At 46.6% G+C, this 21,237-nt stretch overlaps 1 protein-coding gene across 1 annotated transcript in view; it reads right to left on the bottom strand.

Annotated features, from left to right (window-relative positions):
• UXS1 (UDP-glucuronate decarboxylase 1) overlaps window positions 1-20,014 on the bottom strand; it is a 108,114-nt gene extending 88,100 nt beyond the window's left edge. Inside the window, exon 1 of the mRNA XM_038770510.1 lies at window positions 19,890-20,014. Coding sequence (XP_038626438.1) covers window positions 19,890-19,986 — 97 coding nt within the window. The 5' untranslated portion in view covers window positions 19,987-20,014. The remainder of the gene's footprint in view (window positions 1-19,889) is intronic.
• Between the last annotated feature and the right edge of the window lie 1,223 nt (window positions 20,015-21,237).

Here is a 21,237-nt window from a genome sequence, read left to right as displayed (position 1 = left end):
CAGGCACTGTCCTAAATGCTGGGGTAGAAACAAGATAATCAGGTTGGGCACAATCCCTGTCCCACATAGGGCTAACAGTCTTAATCCCCATTTCACGGATGAGGGAACTGAGGCCCAGAGAAGTGAAGTGACTTGCCCAAGGTCACACAGCAGACAGTTGGTACAGCCGGAATTAGAACCCAGGTCCTTCTGATTCTAAGGCCTGTGCTCTATCCATTAGGCCACACTGTTTCTCATGGGGCTTGGACACAAAATCCATCAATTCCTTTCCTCCATGCCCATCCTGAAGTTTAGGATGACTCCTAAATCAATCAATCAGCGGTATTTGTTGAGCACCTAGGATATACAGAGCACTGTACTAAGATCTTGAAACTCCTGCGACCCACTGAGTACCCCTAACCCATGGCACCTCTGGGGTGCTTTAAAATATTAGATTCTAATAGGTTAAGGCACTCTGATTGCCATGGTTGAAAACAGACCAAAAACCTTTGGGTGCATCAGCAGGACATTTCAGGCAAAGGCAAACAATGATACCCAAAGAAGGCTTCAAAATAGATGTAAGATACCAAATTGAAAATCAAGTAAGCAAAACGCTCAATCAATCAATCAGTAGTATTTGAATGCTTCCCTGTACTGTGTAGAGCACAATGTACTAAGCACTCAAAAGACTTCTGCAGGAAGGCTCCATAGTAAAATATGAAATTGTACAGAGGTGGATACAAGCTTCCATTAGGTGCCTTTTCATTCATTCATTCAATCGTATTTATTGAGCGCTTACTGTGTGCAGAGCACTGTACTAAGCGCTTGGGAAATACAAATCGGCAACATATAGAGATGGCTCCTACACAACAACGGGCTCACGGTCTAGAAGGGGGAGACAGACAACAAAAACTAGCCAAGTCTCCGATTTTGATGCTTCCCCAAATCACGTACTATTAAGGGCTCTTACGTGTAACAGATTTGACGGGGGAACATGCATTTCCACCAGATCTACCAAAAAAACAATAGTCAGCTCTAGACAATCCACAGGATCAAGAGACAGAAGAGCTAATAGATTCACAAGTCATTCCCAAATCTCAAGACTGTAGTTTCCATGCCTTCCACCTACCAACTTTCTCTAAGTTTGTAGACAGATTGTAAAGTGCACTGATTTTGAAAATGACCATTTTTCTCCCCTCCACCCACCAGGGTAAACCGGCCTCACTCTCTTCTTCCCTGTTTTTGCCATTTTCTGGTAAAAAAAAGTAATAATGATTAGTGAAATATTTACACGATTGCATTAGGGAGGGAAAAGAAAAGGTGATTAAAAAAAAATCCCTACAAACTAGGCAACCAATTTGACGCTGGGGTAGACACAAGGTAATCAGGTTGAACAAAGTCCATGTCCCACGTGGGGCTCACAGTCCTAATCCCCATTTTACAGATATCTGAGGCTCAGACAAGAGAAATGTCTTGCCCAAGATCACACAGCAGACAGGGGACAGAGCCGTCATTAGAACCCAGGTCCTTCTGGGTTCACAGCCCACATATAATGGGTTCTGCTTCAGCTCAAAATACACTCTGGGCTTTCGGCTTGTGTGGGCCACTGGTCAGTTCCTCTCTTTCAGTGGGTTCAAAAATTCTTAATAAAAGCATTCACTGTCTGGCAGGAGCCTTACAGAGGCTATTTGATTGTTCTCAGCTGCCGCCACAGTGTGGACTATCAGAGAGCCCTCCTTCTAGATAGAGGGAGGTGAGAGGAGCTCCTTCGGGAGGGAGAACAAGTACACCCGAGTTTGATGTCTTCAGCTACTAACTCAGAAGAACAGCCCCACTCCCCAAACTAGCAAAACCATGAGACTTAGCAATTGTTTCAAGAAGTGGTTCTAACTCCTCCAGGATCCAGAAACTGGGCAAAAATCAATTCCAAAGCAATGTACTCAAAGGAAAGGGGGCTGCCCTCTATCAGTCTTATTCCTGGGAATAAGAACAGATAGAGAACAGAAAAGAACCCAGGTAAGCCCACTGCTTCCCTCTGCAATCAGATGGATTTATAATTATCAACTCCTGGCAAGCAAAGATTGAGTGTGACTAACTGTGGACTCTAGACCAACTTTAAGCTCCTCGTGGGCAGGAAAAGTTTCTGCCATTTCTGTTGCATAGGACTTTCCCAAGCTCTTACTTTGTACAGAACTCTGCAGAAAGTAAGCCATCGATAAATACCATTGATGAGGATGACTCACTAGTAGAGATTCTCTCTTCCTCTCCATCCAAGTGGCCACCACGCCTTTCCAAGCACATGTCACAATCTGGCTTGACTACTGCCATCAGCCTCCTTGTTGACCTTCCTCCCTCCAGCTTCTTCCCTCCCCTGGCTGCCTGGATCACTTTTCTAAAATGTCATTCTGCACATCAATCAATCATATTTATTGAGCGCTTACTATACATGCTTCCCCATTCCTCAAAAATTGGCAATGGTAGCTCAGTCCTCTAAGCATCAAGCAGAACTCACCCATCGACTTACTCCACCTTGCCCTAAACTTCCTTTTCTTCATTTCTGACAGCTCTAGCACCCTCAGAGCCCTTTTCAAATCACACCTCCCCCAGAAAACCTTCCCAAATCAATTACTAATACTCCCTTTAGCTCCGAGCACTTGGGCACTTCCTTGCCATCTAAGCACTTAAGAACTCACACCCCTGTAGCACTTATGTGCATATATACTCTATTTCTTCCTCCAATCAAATCTAAATTAGTGCCTCCCCTTTTATTATGGTACTTGTGCAGTGCTCTAATAATAATAATAATAATAGCATTTATTAAGCTCTTACTATGTGCAAAACATTGTTCTAAGCTCTGGGGAAGTTACAAGGTGATCAGGTTGTCCCACGGAGGGCTCACTGTCTTAATCCTCATTTTACAGATGAGGGAACTGAGGCCCAGAGAAGTTAAGCGACTTGCCCAAAGTCACACGGCTGACCATTGGCGGAGGCAGGATTTGAACCCATGACCTCTGACTCCAAAGCCCGGGCTCTTTCCACTGAGCTTTATGACATGTCAGGCACTTTATTTTAAAGCGCTGGGGTAGATACAAGATCTTCAGGTGGGGCACAGTCCAAGTCCCACATGGGGTTCACAGTTTTAATCTCCATTTGACAGATAAGGTACCTAAGAGAACTTAAGTGCCTTGCCCAAGGTCACACACGAGGAGCTGTGATTAGAACTCAGGTCCTCTGACTCCCAGCCCCAAGCTTTCCACTAAGCCATGGTAGCTCCCCATAAGGAATCAATCAATGGTATGTATTGAGCACTTATTACACACTTGGGAGAGTACAGAAGAGTTGGCAAACACATTCCCTGCCCAAAAGTACCATACAGCCTAGAGGGAGGAAAATAAGCCAATGTAATATACAACTGATTAAAACGTAATAGATAGAAATGACAAAGACAGGGGAATAAATCAGTACATATATAAGAATGCTGAGAGGTGGCAGGCCTAAAAAGATAGAAGGGGATTAATCGGGGACTATCTCTTGGTCGGGGGGGCTTTTTAAAAGCTGAGGTGGAGGTTGGTGGGAAGCGGAGGTTGGGAACAGAAGAATTCCAGGCGAGATAGTAAGGGGATTGACTTGGGTGAGTGAAGAACAGTAAGCTGAGGTGTTGCGGGAGAAGAGAGTGGATAAGTAAAGGGGAGATGGCTTGTGGAGAGCTCTGAAGCTAATGCTCTGGATGAGACGTGCTGGAAGTCACTGGAGATTTATTTTTTCTGGAAAGGGATGCATTCAAATTGGATATGCTCATCAAATGATTTAACTCCTGTTCTGTGTATGTGTGTGCATCTGCTTGGCATTGGTAATTATTTCACTCACATCCCATTTCTGCTAGTGACAGCAAAGAAGTGATCTCTCTGGCTCGCAAAAAAAAAAAAAAGGGTCTTTAAAGCCAAGATCGCTGTGACAGGCAGCTTATTGTCTCCTATTGCTCCCCTTTTCCCCCGCTCTTAGACGAGGGGCAGACACGGACCTCACCGCTGCACTCGAAACTCAGTGGTTGCTCCCGGCCTTTACTTCCTTCCGAGACTGTCTCCGCTCAAAGAGCTCAGATTTTACTAATAATGACGGTATTTGTTTTGCGCCTATTATGTGCCAGGCACTGTACTAAGCGCTGGGGGGGATACAAGCAAATCGAGTTGGACACAGTCCCTGTCCCACGTGGGGCCCACAGTCTCAATCCCCGTTTTAAAGATAACTGAGGCACAGAGATGTGAAGTGACTTGCCCGAGGTCACACAGCAGACAAGCGGCGGAGGCAGGATTAGAACCCATGACCTTCTGATTCCCAGGTCTGTGCTGTAGCCACGAGGCCGTGCTGCTTCCTACCTGGATGTGCTGAATGAGTGGCAACCTCACGGAACAAAGCCGGCCCAGGGTTCGGGATTTTCACCCCGGACCCTCCGATCAGTCAATTGTATTTACTGAGCGCTTACTGTTTGCAGAGCACTGTACTAAGTCCTTGGGAGAGTACAAGGTAACAGAGTTGGTAGACACATTCCCTGAAGCAGCACGACTTTGTGGACAGAGTGCGGGCCTGGAAATCAGAAGGATCTGAGTTCTAATCCCCATCAGCCACTTTGCTGCATGATCTTGAGCAAGTCACTTCACTTCTCTGTGCCTCTGTTCCCTCAACTGTAAAATGGGGATTAAGACTGTGAGCCCCATGCGGGATGGGGACTGTGTGATAATAATGATAATAATTATTATTATGGTACTTGTTAAGCGCTTATTATGTGCCGAGCACTGTTCTGAGCACTGAGATAGATACATGGCAATCAGGTTGTCCCAAGTGGGGCTCAGAGTCTTAATCTCCATTTTCCATTAACTGAGGCACAGAGAAGTCAGGTAACTTGCCCAAAGTCACACAGCATAGAAGTGGTGGAGCTGGTATTAGAACCACGTCTTCTGACTCCCAAGCCCGGGCTCTTTCCACTGAGCCACACTGCTTTGTACAACCTGCTTATTTTCTATCTACCCCAGCGCTTAACACAGTGCCTGCCACATAATAAACACTTAAATACCATTAAAAAAATTCGGGATTCCAGTCTAGAGGGGGAGAATGACCCTCTCTCCCCTTCCCCCATCTCTCTGGACCAACAGCCAGAACTCTCTCCCTTTTTCCTGCTCACTCCCCTCTCCGGTCCAGGCTCCCCTGAAATTTCCCTCTTAAGAAGGAAATCTACTTAAGAGGATAAAACGTGCTGGGGACTTTATTGGCCGTTTTTGTGGGGTGGCCCCTCAGCCTCAGGTTCGACTGCACCTCTGACAGCCTCTGATTCGGCTTGTTCCATAATAATTTATAATAATAATAATGGCATTTATTAAGCACTTACTACATGCAAAGCACTGTTCTAAGCACTGGGGAGGTTACAAGGTGATCAGGTTGTCCCACACGGGGCTCACAGTCTTCATCCCCATTTTACAGATGAGGTAACTGAGGCCCAGAGAAGTGAAGCGACTTGCCCAAAGTCACACAGCTGACAAGTGGCGGAGCCGGGATTTGAGCCCATGACCTCTGACTCCAAAGCCCGTTCTCTTTCCACTGAGCCACGCTGCTTCCAGCGTGCTAAGTATTAAGTGCTTACTATGTATTACTATGTACTATGCTTACTAAGTATTAAGTGCTTACTTTGTGCAAAGCACTGTTCTAAGCGCTGGGAAGGTTACAAGGTGATCAGGTTGTCCCACAGGGGGCTCATAGTCTTAATCCCTATTTTCTAGATGAGGTAACTGAGGCCCAGAGAAGTTAAGAGACCTGCCCAAAGTCACACAGCTGACAACTGGCGGAGCTGGGATTTGAACCCCTGATCTCTGACTCCAAAGCCTGTGCTCTTTCCACTGAGCCACGCTGCCGTATACTTCCCAAGCGCTTAGTACAGTGCTCTGCACACAGTAAGCGCTCAATAAATACGATTGAATGAATGAATGAATGAATATAAATCGATTTCTTGAGGTGCAGGCAACTCCCAAGCTCTTCCTCCCCAATAAATAGTTAGATGCTGAGTAATTTTCCTGACAACTAAACATTCAAATATGTTTTGATTTGTTCTCTGTCTCCCTCTTCTAGACTGTGAGCCCGTTGTTGGGTAGGGACCATCTCTATATGTTGCCAACTTGTGCTTCCCAAGCGCTTAGTACAGTGCTCTGCACACAGTAAGCGCTCACTCAAATACGAACAAACCAACCCCAACAGTCCGCGCCTTCCCCCAGCTCCCGAAACAATCAATCGGCTTGTCAATCAATCAACCGATCAATCAATGGTAGACTGTGAGCCCTCTGTTGGGTAGGGACCGTCTCTATATGTTGCCGACCTGTACTTCCCAAGCGCTTAGTACAGTTCTCTGCACACAGTAAGCGCTCAATACGATTGAATGTAGGACTGGGAGGGCAGTACAATAAATAATAATAATAATAATAATACTAGCATTTATTAAGCACTTACTATGTGCCAAGCACTGTTCTAAGCGCTGGAGGGACACAAGGTGACCAGGTTGTCCCACAATCTTAATCCCTCTTTTCCAGATGAGGGAACTGAGGCAGAGAGAAGTGACTGGCCCAAAGTCACCCAGCTGACAAGTGGCGGGGCCGGGATTTGAACCCATGACCTCTGACTCCAAAGACCGGGCTCCTTCCACCGAGCCACGCTGCTTCTCCGTGCAACAGAATTAGACTGTAAGCTCACTGTAGGCAGGGAACGTGGTGCTAATTCTGTTGCACTGCCCCGCCTCAAGCACTTCGTACAGTACCTGGCATGTAGTAAGCGCTCAATCAGTAGCATTTATTGAGACCGGCCTCCCTGTCTTCTTTGAGGGCAGAGGAAGGGTTGCAATCGGCCCTCCTGGGGCCCTGAGTCTCTCGGGAACGTCGGGCTGGAGTCATTCAACCTGTGCTATGTACTGAGTGCTTACTGCTCACAGGGCACTGTACTAAGTGCTTGGGAGAGCGTCCTCCATCAGAGTTCATTCAGTCATCGCTTTCAACCGTAGTTACTGAGCGCTTACTGTGGGCAGAACACTGTACTAAGTGCTTGGGAGAGGACACTACCACAGAATTAGACTGCAAACTCGCTGTGGGCAGGGAACGTGTCTGCTAATCCTACTGAACTGTACCTTCCCAAGGGCTTAGTACAGTGCTCTGCACGTAGTAAGCGCTCAGTAAATGCCAACTGATCGAAATTGGGATTGGTGGAGGGTGAGGGCCGGCTGCAATCGGTCCCCCTGAGCCCCTCGGGAACGGGGCTGGGACTAATCAAACCATGCTATGTATTCATTCATTCATTCATTCATTCATTCATTCAATTGTATTTATTGAGCGCTTACTGTATGCAGAGCACCGTACTAAGCGCCTGGGAGGTCCAAGTTGGCGACATACAGAGACAGTCCCTACCCAACAACGGGCTCACAGTCTAGAAGGGGGAGACAGACAACAGAACAAAACACGTGGACGGGTGTCAAGTCGTCGGAATAAATAGAAATAAAGCCAGATGCCCATCGTTAACAAAATAAATAGAATAGTAAATATGTGCAAGTAAAATAAATAGAGTGATAAATCTGTACAAACATATATTTCATTGTGGCTCAGTGGAAAGAGCCCGGGCTTTGGAGTCAGAGGTCATGGGTTCCAATCCCGGCTCCGCCCCTTGTCAGCTGGGTAACTTTGGGCAAGTGACTTCACTTCTCTGGGCCTCAGTTACCTCATCTGCGAAATGGGGATTAAGACTGTGAGCCCCCCGGGGGGACAACCTGATCACCTTGTAACCTCCCCAGCGCCTAGAACAGTAGTGCTTTTTTTTTTTAATGGCATTTATTAAGCGCTTACTATGCGCAAAGCACTGTTCTAAGCGCTGGGGAGGATACAAGGTGATCGAGCTGTCCCACGTGGGGCTCACAGTCTTCATCCCCATTTTACAGATGAGGTAACTGAGGCACAGAGAAGTGAAGGGACCTGCCCAAAGTCACACAGCTGACAGACTGCGAGCCCACTGTTGGGTAGGGACTGTCTCTGTATGTTGCCAATTTGTACTTCCCAAGCGCTTAGTACAGTGCTCTGCACATAGTAAGCGCTCAATAAATACGATTGATGATGATGATGACAGTTGGTGGAGCCGGGATTTGAACTCATGACCTCTGACTCCAAAGCCGGGGCTCTTTCCACTGAGCCACGCTGCTTCTCGGCTTTGCACATAGTAAGCGCTTAATAAATGCCATTATTATTATTATTACTATTCAACCACTCAATCGGATTGATTGCATTCAATCGATTTATTGAGCGCTTACTGTGCGCAAGGCCCTGTCCTAAGCGCTTAGGCAATAGCCCTCCACCAGAGTTAACTCATTCACCCACTCAATCATACTGATTCCATTCAATCGTATTTACTGAGCGCTTACTGCGCGCCGGGCACTGTCCTAAGCCCTTGGGCGAACACCCTCTACCAGAGTTGATTCATTCATCTACTTGATAATAATAATAATGATGGCATTTATTAAGCGCTTACTATGTGCAAAGCACTGTTCTAAGCGCTGGGGAGGTTACGAGGTGATCAGGTTGTCCCACGGGGGGGGCTCACAGTTTTAATCCCCATTTTACAGATGAGGTCACTGAGGCACAGAGAAGTGAAGTGACTTGCCCAAAGCCACACGGCTGACAGTTGCGGGAGCCAGGATCATATTGATTGAATTCAAATGATTTATTGAGCGCTTACTGTGCGCAGGGCACTGTCCTAAGCGCTTGGGCGAGCCCGGGCTTGGGCGTAAGAGATCACGGGTTCTAATCCCTGCTCCGCCACTTGTTAGCTGTGTGACTTTGGGCAAGCTACATAACTTCTCTGTGCCTCAGTTACCTCATCTGTAAAATGGGGATTAGGACTGTGAGCCCCACGTGGGACAACCTGATCACCTTGTATCCCCCCAGCGCTTAGAACAGTGCTTTGCACATGGTAAGCGCTTTAATAATCATCATTATTATTATTATTATTATTATTATTGTATTCCCCCAGCGCTTGGCACATAGTAAGCGCTTAACAAATACCATCATTATTATTATTACTGGGCGAGCGCCCTCCACCACCGTTGATTCATTCATCCACTCGATCGTACTGACCGCATTCAATTCAGTTTACTGAAAACGTACGGCGTGCAGGGCACTGTCCTAAACGCTTGGGCGAGCACCCTCCACCAGAGTTGATACATTCATCCACTCAATCGTACTGATTTGCATTCAATCGATTTATTGAGAGCTTACCGTGTGCAAGGCGCTGTCCTAAGCGCTTGGGCAAACGCCCTCCACCAGAGTTGGTTCATTCATCCACTCGATCATATTGACTGCATTCAATCGATTTATTGAGCGTTTACTGTGCGCAGGGGACTTAACTAAGCGCTTGGGCGAACGCCCTCCACCAAAGTTGATTCATTCATCTACTCAATCGTATTGATTTGCATTCAATCGATTTATTGAGAGCTTACTGTGCGCAGGGGACTTAACTAAGCGCTTGGGCAAACGCCCTCCACCAGAGTTGATTCATTCATCCACTCGATCATATTGACTGCATTCAATCGATTTATTGAGCGCTTACTGTGCGCAGGGGACTGAACTAAACGGTTGGGCGAACGCCCTCCACCAAAGTTGATTCATTCATCTACTCAATCGTATTGATTTGCATTCAATCGATTTATTGAGAGCTTACTGTGCGCAGGGGACTGAACTAAGCGCTTGGGCGAGCACCCTCCACCAGAGTTGGTTCATTCATCCACTCGATCACACTGATTGCATTCAATCGATTTATTGAGCGTTTACTGTGCGCAGGGTATTGAACTAAGCGCTTGGGCGAGCGCCCTCCACCAGAGTCAATTCATTCATCCACTCGATCATATTGACTGCATTCAATCGATTTATTGAGCGCTTACTGTGCGCAGGGGACTGAACTAAACTCTTGGGCGAACGCCCTCCACCAAAGTTGATTCATTCATCTACTCAATCGTATTGATTTGCATTCAATCAATTTATTGAGTGCTTACTGTGCGCAGGGGACTGAACTAAGCGCTTGGGCGAGCGCCCTCCACCCGAGTCGATTCATTCATCCACTCGATCATACTGACTGCATTCAATCGATTTATTGAGCGTTTACTGTGCGCAGGGGACTGAACTAAGCGCTTGGGCGAGCGCCCTCCACCCGAGTCGATTCATTCATCCACTCGATCATACTGACTGCATTCAATCGATTTATTGAGCGTTTACTGTGCGCAGGGGACTGAACTAAGCGCTTGGGCGAGCGCCCTCCACCAGAGTCGATTCATTCATCCACTCGATCATATTGACTGCATTCAATCGATTTATTGAGCGTTTACTGTGCGCAGGGGACTGAACTAAGCGCTTGGGCGAGCGCCCTCCACCAGAGTCGATTCATTCATCCACTCGATCATACTGCCTGCATTCAATCGATTTATTGAGCGTTTACTGTGCGCAGGGGACTGAACTAAGCGCTTGGGCGAGCGCCCTCCACCCGAGTCGATTCATTCATCCACTCGATCATACTGACTGCATTCAATCGATTTATTGAGCGTTTACTGTGCGCAGGGGACTGAACTAAGCGCTTGGGCGAGCGCCCTCCACCCGAGTCGATTCATTCATCCACTCGATCATATTGACCGCATTCAATCGATTTATTGAGCGTTTACTGTGCACAGGGGACTTAACTAAGAGCTTGGGCGAACGCCCTCCACCAGAGTCGATTCATTCATCCACTCGATCACATTGACTGCATTCAATCGATTTATTGAGCGTTTACTGTGTGCAGGGCACTGTCCTAAACACTTGGGCGAGCGCCCTCCACCAGAGTTGATTCATTCGTCTACTCAATCGTAATGATTTGCATTCAATCGATTTATTGAGAGCTTACTGTGTGCAAGGCGCTGTCCTAAGCGCTTGGACGAGCGCCCTCCACCAGAGTCGATTCATTCATCCACTCGATCACATTGACTGCATTCAATCGATTTATTGAGCGTTTACTGTGCGCAGGGCACTGTCCTAAACGCTTGGGCGAGCGCCCTCCACCAGAGTCGATTCATTCATCCACTCGATCGTATTGATTTGCATTCAATCGATTTATTGAGAGCTTACTGGGCGCAGGGTATTGAACTAAGCGCTTGGGCGAACGCCCTCCACCAGAGTCGGTTCATTCATCCACTCGATCATATTGACTGCATTCAGTTGATTTATTGAGCGTTTACTGTGCGCAGGGGACTGAACTAAGCGCTTGGGCGAGCGCCCTCCACCCGAGTCGATTCATTCATCCACTCGATCACACTGACTGCATTCAATCGATTTATTGAGCGTTTACTGTGTGCAGGGGACTGAACTAAGCGCTTGGGCGAGCACCCTCCACCAGAGTCGATTCATTCATCCACTCGATCATATTGACGGCATTCAATCTATTTATTGAGCGTTTACTGTGCGCAGGGCACTGTCCTAAACGCTTGGGCGAACGCCCTCCACCAGAGTCGATTCATTCATCCACTCGATCATACTGACTGCATTCAATCAATTTATTGAGCGCTTACTGTGCGCAGGGGACTGAACTAAGCGCTTGGGCGAGCGCCCTCCACCAGAGTTGATTCATTCGTCCACTCGATAGCATTGGTTGCATCCGTTGTTGGGCAGGGACTGTCTCTTTCTGTCATCGATTTGTACTTTCCAAGCGCTTAGTCCAGTGCTCCGCGCCCAATAAGCGCTCAATAAATACAACTGAATGAATGAATGAATTCCAATGGCACTTATTGAGCGCTTGTTGGGTGCGGAGCACTGTCCTAAGCACTGTTGGGTAGGGACCGTCTCTATACGTTGCCAACTTGGACTTCCCAAGTGCTTAGTACAGTGCTCTGCACGCAGTAAGCGCTCAATAAATACGGTTGGTGATGATGATGGGGAGCGTTAGCCCGTTGTTGGGTAGGGACCGTCTCTATATGTTGCCAACTTGGACTTCCCAAGCACTTAGTACAGTGCTCTGCACGCAGTAAGCGCTCAATAAATACGGTTGATGATGATGATGGGGAGCGTTAGCCCGCTGTTGGGTAGGGACCGTCTCTATACGTTGCCAACTTGTAGCCCGGGCTTTGGAGCCAGAGGTCAGGAGTTCGAATCCCGGCTCCGCCACGTGTCTGCTGTGTGACCTTGGGCAAGTCACTTCACTTCTCTGAGCCTCAGTTCACTCATCTGTAAAATGGGGATTAAGACTGTGAGCCCCCCGCGTGGGACAACCCGATCACCTTGCATCCTCCCGGCGCTTAGAACAGCGCTTTGCACATAGTAAGCGCTTAACAGATGCCATCATCATCATCATCATCATCATTGTACTTCCCAAGTGCTTAGTACAGTGCCCTGCACACAGTAAGCGCTCAATAAATACGACAATGAATGAACAGAATGCAAATGTGAGCCCATTGTTGGGTTAAGGTCTCTATGTGTTGCCCACTTGTAGAGAAGCAGTGTGGCTCAATGGAAAGGGCAAGGGCTCGCGAGTCCGAGGTCACGGGTTCAAATCTCAACTCCGCCAACTGTCAGCTGGGTGACTTTGGGCAAGCCACTTCGCTTCTCTCAGTTCAGCGCTTAGAACGGTGCTTTGCACATAGTAAGCGCTTAACAAATGCCAATATTATTATTATTCCCTCCTCTGTAAAATGGGGATGAAGACTGAGCCCCCCGTGGGACAACCTGATCACCCCGTATCTCCCCCAGTGCTTAGAACAGTGCTTGGCGTAGTAAGTGCTTAACAAATACCAACATTATTATTATTATTATTATTATTATTCATCAATCGTATTTATTGAGCGCTTACTATGTGCAGAGCACTGTACTAAGCGCTTTTATTATACTTCCCCAGCGCTTAGTCCAGCGCTCCGCACCCAGTAAGCGCTCAATCCGTACGATTAACTGAATACCCAGTAAGCGCTCAATCAATACGATTAATTGAATGAATTCCAGTGGCATTTATTGGGCGCTTACTGGGTGCAGAGCACCGTACTAAGCGCTTGGGAAGTACAATCAATCAATCAGTCGTATTGATTGAGCGCTTACTGGGTGCAGAGCACCGTACTAAGCGCTTGGGAAGGACAATCAATCAATCAGTCGTATTGATTGAGCGCTTACTGGGTGCAGAGCACCGTACTAAGCGCTTGGGAAGTACAATCAATCAATCAGTCGTATTGATTGAGCGCTTACTGGGTGCAGAGCACTGTACTAAGCGCTTGGGAAGTCCAATTTGGCAACATATAGAGACGGTCCCTACCCAACAGCGGGCTCACAGTCTAAAAGGGGGAGACGGAGAACAAAACCAAACGTACTAACAAAATAAAATAAATACAATGGCATGTACTGAGCAGTTACCAGGTACGGAGCACTGTCCTAGGCGCTGGGGAGAGTTGTTGGGCTCTATGTCTCTATGTGTTGCCGACTTGTACTTCCCCAGCGCTTAGTACAGTGCTCCGCACACACTAAGCAGTCAATCAATACAACTGAATGAATTGTAATGGCATTTATTTTAGACTGTGAGCCCACCGTTGGGTAGGGACCGTCTCTATATGTTGCCAACTTGGACTTCCCAAGCGCTCAGTACAGTGCTCCGCACACAGTAAGCGCTCAATAAATTCGATTGATGATGATTTATTGAGCGGTCACCGGGTGCGGAGCCCTGTCCTAAGCGCTGGGGAGAGCAGAATGCAAAGGCGAGCCCGTTGTTGGGCTCTATGTGTTGCCGACTTGTACTTCCCCAGCGCTTAGTACAGTGCTCCGCACACAGTAAGCGCTCAATAAATACGATTGAATGGATTCCAATGGCATTTATTGAGCGGTCACCGGGTGCGGAGCCCTGTCCTAAGCGCTGGGGAGAGCAGAATGCAAATGCGAGCCCGTTGTTGGGTCGGGACCGTCCCTATACGTTGCCGACTTGTACTTCCCAAGCGCCTAGTACAGCGCTCCGCACCCGATAGGCGCTCAATCAATACGGCTGAATGAATGAATTCCAACGGCATTTATTTTGTTTGTACGTATTTATTCTATTTTATTTTGTTAATATCTTTTGTTGTCCGTCTCCCCCTTCTAGACTGTGAGCCCGCCGTTGGGTAGGGACCGTCTCTCTATGTTGCCGACTTGTACTTCTCAAGCGTTTAGTACAGTGCTCTGCACACTGTAGGCGCTCAGTAAATACGATTGAATGAATCCCCTGTGAGGCTGTGAGCCTGCTGTTGGGTCGGGACCGTCTCTATATGTTGCCGACTTGTACTTCCCAAGCGCTCAGTACAGTGCTCTGCACACAGTAAGCGCTCAATAAATACGACTGAATGAATCCCCTGTGAGACTGTGAGCCCGCTGTTGGGTCGGGACCGTCTCTAGATGTTGCCAACTTGTACTTCCCAAGCGCTCAGTACAGTGCTCTGCACACAGTAAGCGCTCAATAAATACGATTGAATGAATGAATGAATGGACGTGAGCCCATTGCTGGGTAAGGTCTCTATGTGTTTCCCAAGAGCTTAATACAGTGCTCCGCACACAGTAAGCGCTCAATAAATACGAGAATGAATGAATGAATGAGCGCTTACTGTGTGCGGAGCGCTGTACTAGGCGCTTGGGAATTCCAACGGCATTTACTGAGCGGTTCCCGGGTGCGGAGCCCTGTCCTAAGCGCCGGGGAGAGTAGAAGGTAAATGTGTGCCCGGTATTGGGTAAGGTCTCTGTGTGTTTCTAGGAGCGCTTAGTACAGCGCTCTGCACACAGTAAGCGCTCAATAAATACGACTGAATGAATGAATGAAGGAACGTGAGCCCATTGTTGGGTAGGGTCTCTATGTGTTTCCCAAGAGCTTAATACAGCGCTCAGCACACAGTAAGCGCTCAATAAATACGACTGAATGAATGAATGCTTACTGTGTGCGGAGTGCTGTACTAGGCGCTTGGGAATTCCAACGGCATTTACTGAGCGTCTCCCGGGTGCGGGGCGCTGTACTAAGCGCCGGGGAGAGCCCGTTGTTGGGTAAGGTCTCTATGTGTTTCTATGAGCACTCAGTACAGCGCTCCGCACACAGTAAGCGCTCAATAAATACGACTGAATGAATGAATGACAGCGCTTAGTCCAGTGCTCCGCACCCAGGAAGTGCTCAATCAATCACTCAATCGTATTTATTGAGCGCTTACTGTGGACTAAGCGCTTGGGAAGTCCAAGTTGGCAACATATAGAGACAGTCATCATCATCATCATCATCATCATCAATCGTATTTATTGAGCGCTTACCGTGTGCAGAGCACTGTACTAAGCGCTTGGGAAGTCCAAGTTGGCAACATCTAGAGACCCAACAGTGGGCTCAGCTGGCAACATATAGAGACAGTCATCATCATCATCATCAATCGTACTTATTGAGCGCTTACTATGTGCAGAGCACTGTACTGAGCGCTTGGGAAGTACAAATTGGCAACATATAGAGACGGTCCCTACCCAACAGTGGGCTCAGTTGGCAACATATAGAGACAGTCATCATCATCATCATCATCAATCGTATTTATTGAGTGCTATGTGCAGAGCACTGTACTAAGCGCTTGGGAAGTCCAAGTTGGCAACATATAGAGCCAGTCCCTACCCAACAATCAATCAATCGTATTTATTGAGCGCTTACAGTGTGCAGAGCACTGTACTAAGCGCTTGGGAAGTCCAAGTTGGCAACATATAGAGACAGTCATCATCATCATCATCATCAATCGTATTTATTGAGCGCTTACTGTGTGCAGAGCACTGTACTAAGCGGTTGGGAAGTACAAATTGGCAACACATAGAGACAGTCCCTACCCATCAGTGGGCTCACAGTCTAAAAGGGGGAGACAGAGAACAAAACCAAACATACTAACAAAATAAAATAAATAGAATAGATATGTACAAATAAAATAGAGTAATAAATATGTACAAACATATATACATATATACAGGTTGATTGCTATACAATCAATACGACCGAACGAATGAATTCCAGTGGCATTTACTGAGCATTTCCCAGGTGTGGGGCGCTGAACTAAGCGCCGGGGAGAGCCCGTTGTTGGGTAAGGTCTCTATGTGTTTCTACCAGTGCTCAGTACAGTGCTCCGCACACAGTAAGCGCTCAATAAATACGACTGAATGAATGAATGACAGCGCTTAGTCCATTGCTCCGCACCCAGGAAGCGCTCAATCAATCAATCAATCGTATTTACTGAGCGCTTATTGTGTGCAGAGCACTGTACTAAGCGCTTGGGAAGTCCAAACTAAGCGCTTGGGAAGTCCAAGTTGGCAACATATAGAGACAGCCCCTACCCAACAATCAATCAATCGTATTTATTGAGCGCTTACTGTGTGCAGAGCACTGTACTAAGCGCTTGGGAAGTCCAAGTTGGCAACATATAGAGACAGTCATCATCATCATCATCAATCGTATTTATTGAGCGCTTACTGTGTGCAGAGCACTGGACTAAGCACTTGGGAAGTCCAAGTTGGCAACATATAGAGACAGTCATCATCATCATCATCAATCGTATTTATTGAGCGCTTACTGTGTGCAGAGCACTGGACTAAGCACTTGGGAAGTCCAAGTTGGCAACATATAGAGACGGTCCCTACCCAACAATCAATCAATCGTATTTATTGAGCGCTTACTGTGTGCAGAGCACTGGACTAAGCGCTTGGGAAGTCCAAGTTGGCAACATATAGATACAGCCCCTACCCAACAATCAATCGTATTTATTGAGCGCTTACTGTGTGCAGAGCACTGCCAAGTCCAAGTTGGCAACATATACAGTCATCATTATCACCATCAATCGTATTTATTGAGCGCTTACTATGTGCAGAGCACTGTACTAAGCGCTTGGGAAGTACAAATTGGCAACACATAGAGACAGTCCCTACCCAACAGTGGGCTCACAGTCTAAAAGGGGGAGACAGACAACAAAACCAAACATATTAAGCTCTCTTCCTCCCTTCAAGGCCCTACTGAGAGCTCACCTCCTCCAGGAGGCCTTCCCAGACTGAGCCCCCTCCTTCCTCTCCCCCTCGTCCCCCTCTCCATCCCCCCATCTTACCTCCTTCCCTTCCCCACAGCACCTGTACATATGTATATTTGTTTGTACATATTTTTTACTCTATTTATTTAATTTACTTGTACATATCTATTCTATTTATTTTATTCTGTTAGTATGTTTGGTTTTGTTCTCCATCTCCCCCTTTTAGACTGTGAGCCCAATGTTGGGTAGGGACTGTCTCTATACGTTGCCAATTTGTACTTCCCAAGCGCTTAGTACAGTGCTCTGCACACAGTAAGCGCTCAATAAATACGATTGATGATGGTGATGATGATATTAACAAAATAAAATCAATAGATATGTACTAGTAAAATAAATAAATAAATAAATAGAGTAGTAAATACTGTGAGCCGTCTAGACTGTGAGCCCACTGTTGGGTAGGGACCGTCTCTATACGCTGCCAACTTGGACTTCCCAAGCGCTCAGTACAGTGCTCTGCACACAGTAAGCGCTCAATAAATACGATTGATGATGATGCTATTAACAAAATAAAATCAATGGATATGTACTAGTAAAATAAATAAATAAATAGAGTAGTAAATACTGTGAGCCTTCTAGACTGGGAGCCCACTGTTGGGTAGGGACCGTCTCTCTAGGTTGCCAACTTGGACTTCCCAAGCGCTTAGTACAGTGCTCTGCACACAGTAAGCGCTCAATAAATACGATTAATGATGATGATGATGCTATTAACAAAATAAAATCAATAGATATGCACTAGTAAAATAAATAAATAAGTAGAGTAGTAAATACTGTGAGCCTTCTAGACTGGGAGCCCACTGTTGGGTAGGGACCGTCTCTCTATGTTGCCAACTTGGACTTCCCAAGCGCTTAGTACAGTGCTCTGCACACAGTAAGCGCTCAATAAATGCGATTGATGATGATGATATTAACAAAATAAAATCAACAGATATGTACTAGTAAAATAAATAAATAAATAGAGTAGTAAATACTGTGAGCCTTCTAGACCGTGAGCCCGCTGTTGGGTAGGGACTGTCTCTATATGCTGCCAACTTGGACTTCCCAAGCGCTTAGTACAGTGCTCTGCACACAGTAAGCGCTCAATAAATACGATTAATGATGATGATGATGCTATTAACAAAATAAAATCAATAGATATGCACTAGTAAAATAAATAAATAAGTAGAGTAGTAAATACTGTGAACCTTCTAGACTGTGAGCCCACTGTTGGGTAGGGACCGTCTCTCTATGTTGCCAACTTGGACTTCCCAAGCGCTCAGTACAGTGCTCTGCACACAGTAAGCGCTCAATAAATACGATTAATGATGATGATGATGCTATTAACAAAATAAAATCAATAGATATGCACTAGTAAAATAAATAAATAAGTAGAGTAGTAAATACTGTGAGCCTTCTAGACTGGGAGCCCACTGTTGGGTAGGGACCGTCTCTCTAGGTTGCCAACTTGGACTTCCCAAGCGCTTAGTACAGTGCTCTGCACACAGTAAGCGCTCAATAAATGCGATTGATGATGATGATATTAACAAAATAAAATCAACAGATCTGTACTAGTAAAATAAATAAATAAATAAATAGAGCAGTAAATACTGTGAGCCTTCTAGACTGTGAGCCCACTGCTGGGTAGGGACTGTCTCTATATGCTGCCAACTTGTACTTCCCAAGCGCTTAGTACAGTGCTCTGCACCCAGTAAGCGCTCAATAAATACGATTGATGATGATGCTATTAACAAAATAAAATCAATAGATACGTACTAGTAAAATAAATAAATAAATAGAGTAGTAAATACTGTGAGCCTTCTAGACTGGGAGCCCACTGTTGGGTAGGGACCGTCTCTCTATGTCGCCAACTTGGACTTCCCAAGCGCTCAGTACAGTGCTCTGCACACAGTAAGCGCTCAATAAGTACGATTAATGATGATGATGATGCTATTAACAAAATAAAATCAATAGATATGCACTAGTAAAATAAATAAATAAGTAGAGTAGTAAATACTGTGAGCCTTCTAGACCGTGAGCCCGCTGTTGGGTAGGGACCGTCTCTCTATGTCGCCAACTTGGACTTCCCAAGCGCTCAGTACAGTGCTCTGCACCCAGTAAGCGCTCAATAAATACGATTGATGATGATGCTATTAACAAAATAAAATCAATAGATAGGTACTAGTAAAATAAATAAATGAATAAATAGAGTAGTAAATACTGTGAGCCTTCTAGACTGGAAGCCCACTGTTGGGTAGGGACCGTCTCTATGTGTTGCCAACTTGGACTTCCCAAGCGCTTAGTACAGGGCTCTGCACCCAGTAAGCGCTCAATAAATACGATTGATGATGATGCTATTAACAAAATAAAATCAATGGATACGTACTAGTAAAATAAATAAATAAGTAGAGTAGTAAATACTGTGAGCCTTCTAGACTGGGAGCCCACTGTTGGGTAGGGACTGTCTCTATACGCTGCCAATTTGTACTTCCCAAGCGCTTAGTACAGCGCTCCGCCCCCAGCGAGCGCTCAATCAATACGATCGATGATGATGATGCTATGTAGAAACCTATCTAGAGGTTGATTGCTATCCAATCGATACGACCGAACGTACTGAGCGCTTCCCGGGTGCGGGGCGCTGTACTGAGCGCCGGGGGGGGGGGGGGGGGGGGGCGGGTAGAGGGGAAGCGCGCCGAGGGCCGCCCGGTGCCCGCCACGAGGGGGCGACACGCGCGGACGGCGCCCCCTCCCGGCGGCCGCGCGCGCGCGCGCACGCGCGCCCCCCCCTCCCCGCGCGCGCGCGCCCGGCGCCCGGACTCACAAGCCACGTAGGCGAGCAGGGCGATGGCGAGCAGCAGCTTCATCCTCCGGCGGCTGAGGGCGGTGAGCAGGCGCGGCAGCGGGGCCCGGATCACCATCCCCGACCGCGGGGAACGAGCCTCTCTAAGCGCGCGCTCCCGCGCCCGGCCCCGCCCGCCGCACCAGGCGCGCCGCGGAGGAGGGAGGCGCGCGGCGGCGGCGGCGGGCGCGCGCTGGAGGAGACACCGCCCCCCCTCCCGCCCGGCCTGCGCAGGCGCACCGGCGGCCGCGGCGCGCAGGCGCCTGAGCGCCGGAGAAGGCGGGGAAGGGAGGGGGAGGGGGGAGGAGCCGAGCCCGCCCGCCACCCGTGGCGCAGGCGCATGCGCGGGACTCATAACCCCCCCCCCTTCAGTCATTCAAGCGTATTTCATTCATTCATACATATTTCATTCATTCATTCAATCGTATTCCATTCATTCATTCATTCATTCATTCATTCAATCAATCGTATTTCATTCATTCATTCATTCATATTTCATTCATTCATGCAATCGTATTTCATTCATTCATTCATATTTCATTCATTCATTCAATCGTATTTCATTCATTCATTCATACATTCAATCGTATTTCATTCATTCATTCATATTTCATTCATTCATGCAATCGTATTTCATTCATTCATTCATATTTCATTCATTCATTCTATCGTATTCCATTCATTCATTCATATTTCATTCAGTCATTCAATCGTATTTCATTCATTCATACATATTTCATTCATTCATTCAATCGTATTCCATTCATTCATTCATTCAATCGTATTTCATTCATTCATTCATTCAGTCGTATTTCATTCATTCATTCAATCAAGCGTATTTCATTCATTCATTCATACTTCATTCATTCATTCATTCAATCGTATTTCATTCATTCATATTTCATTCATTCATTCACTCACTCAATCGTATTTATTTCATTAATTCATGTTTCATTCATTCATTCATATTTCATTCAGTCATTCAATCGTATTTCATTCATTCATTCATTCAATCGTATTTCAGTCATTCATTCATATTTCATTCATTCATTCATTCCATCGTATTTCATTCATTCATATTTCTTTCATTCATTCATTCATTCACTCATTCAATCGTATTTATTTCATTCATGTTTCATTCATTCATTCATATTTCATTCAGTCATTCAATCGTATTTATTTCATTCATTCATTCAATCTGTCTCTCCCCCTTCTAGACTGTGAGCCCACTGTTGGGTAGGGACCGTCTCTATATGTTGCCAACTTGTACTTCCCAAGCGCTTAGTACAGTGCTCTGCACACAGTAAGCGCTCAATAAATACGATTGATT

Source organism: Tachyglossus aculeatus, chromosome 2 (genome assembly GCF_015852505.1).
Source record: "Tachyglossus aculeatus isolate mTacAcu1 chromosome 2, mTacAcu1.pri, whole genome shotgun sequence".
NCBI lineage: Eukaryota > Metazoa > Chordata > Mammalia > Monotremata > Tachyglossidae > Tachyglossus > Tachyglossus aculeatus.
This window is presented reverse-complemented; position numbering and strand designations above follow the sequence as displayed.